At 32.7% G+C, this 10,977-nt stretch overlaps 1 protein-coding gene across 1 annotated transcript; it reads right to left on the bottom strand.

The window, feature by feature from the left end:
- Positions 1–10,006: 10,006 nt before the first annotated feature.
- On the bottom strand, positions 10,007–10,465 carry LOC127136499 (uncharacterized mitochondrial protein AtMg00810-like). Its single transcript, XM_051063047.1, has one exon. The coding sequence runs from the start codon at positions 10,463–10,465 to the stop codon at positions 10,007–10,009; it is 459 nt and encodes a 152-aa protein (XP_050919004.1).
- Positions 10,466–10,977: the final 512 nt, after the last annotated feature.

Genomic DNA, 10,977 nt, shown 5'->3' with positions numbered 1-10,977 from the left:
AAAAATAAATATATTATTGATTCAAATGTTTTTATATATATATATATATATATATATATATATATATATATATATATATATATATATATATATATATATATATATATATATATATATATATATATATATATATATATATATATATATATATATATTTGATTCAAATACTTAAATATTTTTATAGATAGAAATGATAACAAATTTATTATTGATTCAAATATGTTTATAAATAATACCAAAACAAAAATAGAATTTATGTACGGGTAAAAAGTAAAAATATACTGTCAATCCAAATATTTTTATATAAAAAAAAATTATGTTTATGATCCAAATATAAAAAAAATATATAACACTTATAAATTAATTAAATATATTTCACAATTTATTTATTTTGTCGAAGGTCTATAAATGCACAAATTTTGTGCGTACAAAAACAAGTACATGTATGTATGCAAGGGTTTTGCTTGTTCCGCTTAGATTTCATCTTTTACATATATCTCTTTCAAAATAATTTTTTTTCATTAAGAAATTCTGTTCTTCTTCCATTTTATTTTTATTATATTTTGTAAACAAATAAGCATATTATATCAATATATGTGCGTAAGGACAGAAATACTACTAGTTTGGTGTAACTTGTAGAGCGGTTAACCAAGAGTCCATATGTGTCATAGATATGCTTGCATTCATAGTGATATTCTTGACAAGTTAAAATATGAAAATCGAACCTAGTATCATTATTTCCATGCTTAAAACTCGATAATCTCCCTATTTTATGAATATCATATAATGCTTTCTCATTAAAAAAATCATATAAAATGATTGATTTCAAAGGACTAAATATGCAAATTTTCCACTTTATTATTGTGGTTAATTCAGACTGATTTAAGAATATCCTTTTGATATATTATAGACCTATATGGGTATATTAGATTTAGTTAGACAAACTACTTTAAGAATATATTTGGGGATATATCGTATACCCAGGCGGATATATCAATTTTATTTTAGACAGTTTATTTTAATTTTAATTTGGGTGATTCGTGTGTCTATAAATATCATCTCTCCGTGTAATTGAAATGCACACATAATCAATAAAGTCTTTTCCATCAATCACTGTCTAATTTTCTCTCAATTTATCCTCATTTGTCAAGTAATTTGTGATACAAGTTACCCAAAAAATTGGTATCAAGAGCACTGATTCCCGTCCAATCTACAAGTTTTAAAGGGAGAAAACTATGATAGATCGTGTGCATAGATCAAAGTCATATTTAGATTTCAGGATGTACTTGAAATCGTGAATGATGATTTCTTGGCATTAGAGGCAAATGCTACTGAGGCACAAAGAGCTGCTCATCGTGAATTGAGCAAGAAAGACGAGAAAGGTTTGTTCTTGATCCATCAGTGTGTGGATTCGAATATCTTAGAGAAAACTATCGAGCAAGAAACGACCAAGGAGGTTTGGGATACTCTCAAGAAGTTGTATGGTGGAAATGAAAAGTTAAAGAAAGTGAAACTGCAATCTTTGAGGAAGCAATATTCAAACTTGCATATGAAAGATGATGAAATCATTGTTGAGTTCTTCTCAAAGATGGTGGCTTTGATAAATCAGAGGAAGTCATGTGGAGAAAAGACCTATGAATTGCAGAAGGTGTTAATGGGTCTTCTAGTCTAGGTTGATCACGTTGTGGTAGCAATTGAAGAATCTAAAGATTTGTCAAAGATGAAGCTTGAATAATTACAAGCATTTCTTGAGGCGCATGAGATGGGGCTGAAGCAAAGTGTAATTTTGTTCCTGAGGGGATATATGTTGGACACGATGTTAAGGCAACTGACCCAAATTTTTAAACCAGCATGACAATAATAAAACAGTAATAAAGACACAATGTAGAAAGCAATAAAAACATAATATATTAGTAACCTGGTGCAAACAACAACTACGTCTGGAGGGTACTTTATCCAATAAAAGGAAATTAACTACTTCGAATTTGTACAATTAGTCTTCTATGAACATCAACCTCAAAATATGAAAATCCATATCACTTTCTTCAACCACTAACCCCTACTGATCAACCTCAATAACAATGACATTGATTGTTGAATTTACAACTCAACTAAGACAAACCAACAAATATGCTAAGTTACTGAAACATAAAGGGGTGTACACAAGTTCAACACTAATCCTATGATTACATTAGCATGGAATACAATAAATAAAATACTCACAAATCCTAGAGACAAAGAACTTAATCTTGCGTACAAAACCTCAAAGAAAACATGAGAATTAAGTCTCCTTATATAATAATATCCATCATGGCCTGCTAACCAGTGCCAGATGTTGCACTGCCACGTGACGGAACACCGTATTCCAGATGTTGCACCAGTACATCCAAATTAACTTTTCTCCTTGACTTGTAGATCTTCTATTGTAGAAAGTATAATACTTTTGAACCAAAACTACAATACCATATGTTTGTTGTCAGAGATCAGATGTTGCAGCACACATGTTGGAACATCGTGTTCCGCATGTGTCCCTTCTTCACTAGAACAGCTTGAACAAACTCTAAATTGTTTTGCATAATGCAGTCAATCCTAAAAGGACCAACAATCTCCCTCTTTGGAAAAATTTGGCAAAACAACTTTTCAAGAAGAAATACAACTAAGTATCAAAGATATACTTAGACCAATGATGGAAAATTTAATAGCAAATGTACTAGTGTTGTTACCGAAGTAATAAAAATAAAATTTTCTCCCCAGGGATTGTAAACTTAAAACAAGATATGTTATGCGATGTAAATAAAAACGATAATTATGTGTGTATGTGTGTGTGTGTGTGTGTGTGTGTGTGTGTGTGTGTGTGTGTGTGGTGGGGGGGGGGTTAAGATTATTTTGGTCGAAAACACAAGAAAATATTTTTATAACGATGATGAAAAAAGCGTCAAAGTCACATTATCAGAATCCCCTATTTCTACTTAATTGATGAAACACACATTAACAGACATGTATTGACTATAGAGTTACATGACATACTAACTCTACCATTACACCCATTCCTTTGCCGTGTAGCTCACTAATCTAAGCGCCAACTCCTCGATCTGTCTGGCCAATTTTCCCGTCAGATTAGGCAACAAAACATGTTAATCCCTAAGTCACAGTTCATAATCGTACTATCCCTAGCCAATTAGAGAATTCAACAGTTAATGTAGTTCATATAAATAACCCTAGGGTCGGTATTCACTACTTATCAATATCGATACGAATGTCGTAACAATCAAAAAGCAATTAGCATAATCAATAACTGAATAATAACAATACGTCATAATAATAACATTAACATCATCCAATCATATGTCCTAATCAAGCAAAAATAGGTTCATCATCAAATTTGACCTAATCTAGAGGAATCTAGCTACTCATACTGAAATTAATAAATACTAATAGTTTAGATTCAAAGAGCATGAAAAATCATTGAAGAAGAAGCTCTCCAATCACATCAATGGCCTCGAAAAGCTCCAAAACCGCTATAAAATATCACTTTTTGATCTTGGTAGTTGAACCCCTCTTTTCTCTCTCTCTCTTTTCCTTATAAAGTTACTTAAAAATGTGACAGGCAAATAGATGCAATGCGTGCCATCATTACTTCAACATGAGCGCATTGCTTTTCAACATGGGCGCGTTAGAGATTGCGTGGGTGCGTTATGGCCGCGTAAAATCTAAGGGGTTCAGTGTGTTTTTGTTCCTTTTCTCACCAATTTGATCACTAAGTCCTTTTCTTCACCGAAAAGTGCTTTTTCCAACTTTTTCACTTAAATGCTTCTAAATTGCTAAATTCTTGTCAAAATTTGATAGTTTTTCTTGCTAAATGACGTGCACTAATAGCATGTCATCAACCAAACATCAACAACAAAAGAAGAATATAGCATACATTAGCAGCAACAAAAGCACACATAACATAGCATAATTCATAAATCATGAGGTAGTTACACACACACACAATATTATAAGTTTGTTACATACAATTCTCTATAAACAATCAACATGTAATCATTCAATATGAGTTAGTCATGCATGTTTACGTAGTTAGTAGTCAATAGACAAATTTCAGAAGTTAATACTAACACACAGAGATATCAACACACGCGGTAGTTGGGGGCCAGATACTAAGCCACATGCTTTGGCATGTGTGCACACAAAAACCAAACTACTACAAATAATGCTTTTAACATCGCACATGAAAGATATTTAACCTTGGCTAGTGAGGCGATGTAATGAATTGAGACATGAAAAGATGCCACTTAACACCTTAGATAATGAAAAACCGAGGATAAAGTCATCTGATTTTGGGTTCGAACTCCAGCATCTGCATTTTTATTATTTACAAAGTTTAATGGCGTATCCAACATAAAATCTCGGTTTTATTTAAAAATTGAGGTAATAGCCCTTTATTATCACGTCAGTTTTACTTTAAAACATATGGTATTTTTTTTTTATATTTTCGTTTGTACCTGAATTATAGAACCATATCACAGAATACAAAATCATATTTGCATATTTCTGAAACAGAAATATTGTACCTGCATTACAGAACCATATCACAAAAGAATAATAGTTTACACCAAATACAAAGCCAAAATTGGACAAACCTTATAATTTTAAACAAAAATAAATCAAATGATTAATCAATAAAAGCAATTACCAAAATGGAAAATCTTGTAGATTGTCCAAAAGTTTTATGCTAAGATTTGTCACCGATTGTTAAACACCTATAATTTGAACAAGAATTTAAACCAATTAGCATAATCAACAACAACATTAAATCTTTAGTAAAATGAATAAAAAAGAGTAAAATGAATAATTATAAATTACTAAGTGATATAAAACATTTACTTACTAGTTTTCCCGTATTCCCTCTTTATGATCACGACGAATAGCATGCACATCATTTGAATCATTTTCTTTAGATGATTTACATACATGTGTTGCGAAACAAGGGGTCTCGTAGTTAAAATCTTGATTTCCCTCAAGAATATATTTTCCTTGAAGTACAATTGACCATCTAGTGTTAGAAAGATCAGTGACATAAAAAACTTGTTTTGCTTGGGTTGTCGTGATGAATGGTTCATTCTTATAAGTTGTCTTTTAAAGATTAACCCATGTGAATCCTAATTCATTGGCTTCTACACCAGTGTTACTATAAATTCACTTGCACTTAAATGAAGACACTTTAAAAGAAACATAATCAATCTCCATAATCTCCTCAATGAACCCAGAGTATGCTCTAGATGCTAGTAGATGATTGTTATCTTTGTCACTAGAGAAGTACATGGATTCAGCTTCAACCATAATCTCACTATTTTGCATGGTACTACAATCATTCTTTGATTTTGTATAGAATGAATATAAAGTAATATCGTATGCACTAAAAGTAACTACATTAAACTTAGGCATACATGACAACCATTTAATAATCTTTGATGCACATATACTCTCTTTATAAACACTTTCATTAAACCAAGTTATCAAAGTTTTGTTATGCTCCGTCAACAACCATTTTTCATTCATCTGGGGGTATTTTTTCCTTTATAAGACTTTTGTGAGCGGTCAAGTAAGGTTGAACTTCAGCCAGGTTATTCAATATATATAAATGTGCTTGAAGAACTACATCTCGTCTAAAAGTTTTAACATTTAAACCTTGAGTACCTCTACCATCATATCTTCCCTCATGACGAGACTCGGGAATTCCTACAGAGTTAGCTTCTTACAAATACATTGTTCAAAAATCAATAGCTTCTTTTGTGATATACCATTCAACGATCAAAGCTTTCGAACGATGATGATTCTTTGTATACCCTTTGAAGATCTTCATGTAACTCTCTACGAGATAAATCCACCGTAAATAAACTGTACCATAAATTATAATATCCTTTACTAGATAGACAACTAAGTGAACCATAATGTCAAATAATGATGAAGGGAAAATAGCTCTAGTTGACACAAGATAACTACAGCCTCATGTTCCAACTCGTCTAAATTTTCAGGATTAATGACTTTACTACATATAGCATTGAAGAATAAGCATTATCTGGTTATAGTTACCCTTACATTTCTTGGTAAAATGTTATGGATAGCCACTGGTAGAAGTTGTTGCATTAAGACATGACAATCATGACATTAAGACAACTAATTTGTGATTGTTCTCTTACACAAGTGTCTTCATATTTGATGAGTACCCTTGGGAACTTTGATACCCTGCAAACAATCACAAAAACTTTTTTTTCTTTTTTAGACAGATTGTGACAAGTCGGGCACAAATATGTTCTATTTCCTTTCTTTTGGGGCTAACTCTTGTCGTATACCCATCACTGCCATATCTTCACGGGATTTTTTAGTATCTTTTTTGTTTCCTTTAATATTGAGAAGTGTTCCAATCAAACTATCACATACATTTTTCTTCATATGCATCACATCAAGAAAATGTCTTACATCAAGACTAACCAATATGGAAGATCAAAGAACACCGACCTCTTTTTCCAACTATTTTTCTCCACGAGTCCTTTTTACTTACCTTTTAGTTTCTTTCCAAAGACAACCTTAATATGTTGTTGTCTTTTATAAACTTCCTTCCTAATTAAGGGCTTTGGAGAAAAATCAAACTCCTGCTCTCCATTAAAAGCCTTCTGCAATCTACAGTATGAATGATTAAGTCTTGAAAAAATTTGATGCACAAGATAAACATTATTTTTCCATTTTGTAATTGATGGTGGCATGTATCAAACTCACATATAGGATATACTTTATGTCCCTCGATGTTGTACCTAGACAAATTATTGCATGCATGAATGTCATTAATTGTGCAAAACAACATGGCATGCAGCTTAAAGTTATCATATGTTACACATCATCAACACCAATGCCTTCCTCCCACAAAAGTCTTAAATCTTCAATAAATGAAGTTAAATGAACATCTACTTCGTTTCCTGGTTGTTTTAGACCCGAAATCATCATTGATAACATCATATATTTGTTCTTCATACACAACCATGGAGATAGGTTGTAAATCATGAGAAGAACATGCCATGGCGGAAGGTTAGTACTCAAATTACCAAAAGGGTTCATTTCGTCGGTGGCAAGTCCAAGCCTAAGGTTCCTCGATTCTAGTGCAAAATCTGGAAACAAGGAATCAATTTTCTTTCATTGCAATGAATCAGCTACATGGCGAATTTTTCCATCACACGCTCTTTCATTTGCATGTCATTTAGTATTCTTTGCATCACTTGATTTAAGCAAACAATCTCTTGAACCTTTGAGTTATTGGTAGGTACCATATCACCTTAGAAGGAACACCTTTTCTAGTTACATTATCATCGTCTTCAACATTATTGGCCTTCTTCTTGTAGCATGACTCCCCACATCTCAAGAACTCCTTCAAGTTTTCATAATATTTCATAATAATATGCAAGCATTATGACATGCATGTATTTTGACATAACCCAAACCCATTAGACACAATATCTTTTTGGCCTCATCACTACGGTTCGGTAACATGTTACCTTCTGGAAGCATTTCTTGCAACAATTCAGGCAACTCAGTAAAACTTTTATCCGTAGACCCACTTTTTACCTTAAGATTAAATAGCCTTAAACAACTGACAATCTTGTAAAACTTTTGCATCCCTGATACAATGACTCTTCCATGTCTTTTTGTAGAGTATCTACCACATTAGCATTCTTGAAAGCATCTATCCCAATATCACGAATCATGTCTTCTAGAGTATCATTCATAAATTCATCATCATCTTCAACTGTAGGTGACATGGGTATTTTTTTTGTCACTTCACCATGTCATACCCATTTCGTGTAATTTTGAATAATTCCATCACAACCTAAATGATTGAATATTTCATCCCTTGGATATTTGTGCATATTTCGGCAAATTTTACAGGGATACCAAAAAATCCCCTTCTCCTCATGAAGGTTTTTTTCTCCCGCAAATTAAGAAATTGAATCACTCTATTATCACACTCTTTACTTAATCTTTTGGCCTTCATCAAATTACAATCCATAATCACATACAACTTCTGAAAATAAAATAAAAATAATACACAACCAACAATAACTACCAGAACAACAACAAATATCATAAAAACATTATAGTAAACAATATAAGTCTCAAATCCCATAATAACAACAACAACCACATGTGACAACAATATCAACAATGAAACAACAACAACAACAACAACAACAACGACGACCTATGGCTTCAACATCAATGACGAAAATAACAAAAACAACAATGGAGAATTTGTACATACCGAAAATGTGATTAGAGACTCAACGGAGAAAAATTCGAGCTTACTTACTCCTCGGAGAAGAAGGTTGGTGGTTCTGAGTATTGATAAAATCTTTCGTTTGCTACAAAAGAATGGGTTCCTTTCGTTCGCTAGGGTGCAAAAAGCGAATGAGACAAAACATTATAATTTTGAAGGAATAAAAATTGTTGTTAGAGTTTTTATCTTAGTTTTCTTCAACAACCGAGGGATAATATCCTACATAAAATGTATAAAAACTAAAGTCACCTATTATATGTAAATAAAACATAAAATTGCAGGAGTTGGAAATCGAAGCTCAAATACCGAACAACATTTTACGTCAGTTTTCCTATAAAACTAAGGTGAAAGATAAAGTTTCTTAATATATATATATATATATATATATATATATATATATATATAGCTTTCCGAGTCATTTGGCCTTGGTTTTTCAATAATCGGGGTAAAAGCTTCGTCATGAAATGTAGTATTTATAGTAGTGTCAGATCAGTTAGTACTACACAGATAAGCAATTACTAAATACAATAAGATATATAAGGTCAACATAAGATCATATCCTTATACATCACAAATTCAGTAGTCAAGTCAGTAGTTACACCATTCCACTACACACACCATTACTCCCCCATTTTGCCATAATTTGGAAAAGGTGTACCTTAGAAATTTGCCAATCATCTCAGAGGTTAGTATGTTAGTACATACACACATATCAGGAGTAAAAAATTGTCAACAATTAAATGGACATTTGCTTAACCATGATGTTTGAGCACCAAACAAAGTTATTGGCAATAAAGTCATTACAAACCCAATCAAAGGAAACAAAATATACCCAAAATACAAGGGCCAACCAAACTAAGCAAAAACACCTGGAATCAACATCCTTCATATTTGATATTCAGTTCATCCTCTTGAATTCATGAAGGTAACCCGGTCTACATCAGCCTCTGAGTCAGATTCATGAGTTTGAACATGCCTCTTCTTCAAAGTTTTCATCTTGGTCACCGATTTCTTCCATGTCACAGATGCTTCACATGATGATCCAGCATGTGAATCCACAACCTTACAGAAGAACCATAACCAACTTCCTTGTTCTTATTATTCTCAGCTTCTAGAAATCTATCAATAATCTTGTTGATACTGGTTCCTTTAGAGGAACGAGTCTTTGGATTTTTAGGATTTTGACTCATATTGAAAAACTTAGCACTAGAGGGAAGAGAATAAGAAGTTTTCAGAGAGCAAGAAGGGTGAAAGTAGTTCTTTCTTGTAACGAAGGTCCATATAAAAGAAGGTTTTGAAACAAGAAAAAACCGCTTTGTTTCATGTGCAACACAAACCAAAAGAGAGAGAGAAACTCCCATGCACGGCTCCCTAGATTTTACTGCTATTGATTCTCACAAATGCAGACACCAAGTGCACTCCTTAACTTTTTAAAGTGGACTGCATCTAATGCCTTAGTGAAAATGCCAGTCGACTATTTTTCAGTTGCCACATGTTCAAGAGCTATAACTTTATCTTCAATAAGCTCCCTAAGTAAGTGATGATGAATGTCAATATTCTTGGTTTACTATGTTGAGGATGATTCTTTGAAATATTGATAGCACTAAATTTGTCATAAAACAAAGTCATGACATCTTGACCCACATTGTACTCCTTCAACATTTGTTTCATCTAGAGCAATTAAGTACAACTGCTCCCTGAATCAATATACTCATCTTCAATAGTAGATGATGAGACATATTTTTTCTTCTTTATTAACAAAGATATTAAGTTGTTGCCAAGGAAGAAACATCCATCAGAGGTGTTATCTCTATTATCAATACTTCCATCCCAATCAGTATCACAATATCCTACATAAAATGTGATGCCATGTCTAATTGTTATGAGGTAGAGAAGAATTCCAATCATGCTTCTATACAAGCTTTGATCTACATTAACTCTATTTTCACCCTTAGCCACTTTCACATAAGTAGAAGCATGAGTTCTTTTGGGGCTAGCATTGTCAAGACCAAACTTTTTCACTATACTTTTAGCATACTTGCTTTGAGATAGAAAGATGATGTCTTCCATTTGCTTAACTTGGAGACCAAGAAAGTAAGTGAGTTCTCCTCCAAGACTCATCTCAAATTCATACTTCATTTGTTAGACAAAATGCTCCACCATCGAGTCTGACGTCCCTCCAAAGACAATGTTATCAACATAGATTTGTGCTACCATGAGTTTTCCTCCATCTATCTTCACAAATAGAGTTTTATCTATTCCTCCTCTTTTGTATCCATTATTGATCAAACATTTCCTTACTCTTTCATACTATGTTCTTGGAGCTTGCTTTATCCCATAAATAGTTGTCTTTAACTTGTACGCGTGGTCTGCAAAACCGGGACCAATGAACTCCTTTGATTGCACTACATAGACTTCTCCATTGAGATAACCATTCAAAAAATAACTTTTGACATCCATTTGATACTATCTTAATTTCATCATGCATGGAGTTCCTGGCAGTAATCTAATGGACTCAACTCTCGTAAATTGGAGAAAAAGTTTCATCAAATTCCACTCCTTCTATTTGAGTGTACCCTTGAGCCACCAACCTTGCCTTGTTTCTTGTCACATTACCATTTTCATCATATTTGTTCTTGAAAATCCACTTG

The sequence above is a fragment of the Lathyrus oleraceus genome, chromosome 4 (assembly GCF_024323335.1).
Source record: "Lathyrus oleraceus cultivar Zhongwan6 chromosome 4, CAAS_Psat_ZW6_1.0, whole genome shotgun sequence".
NCBI lineage: Eukaryota > Viridiplantae > Streptophyta > Magnoliopsida > Fabales > Fabaceae > Lathyrus > Lathyrus oleraceus.
This window is presented reverse-complemented; position numbering and strand designations above follow the sequence as displayed.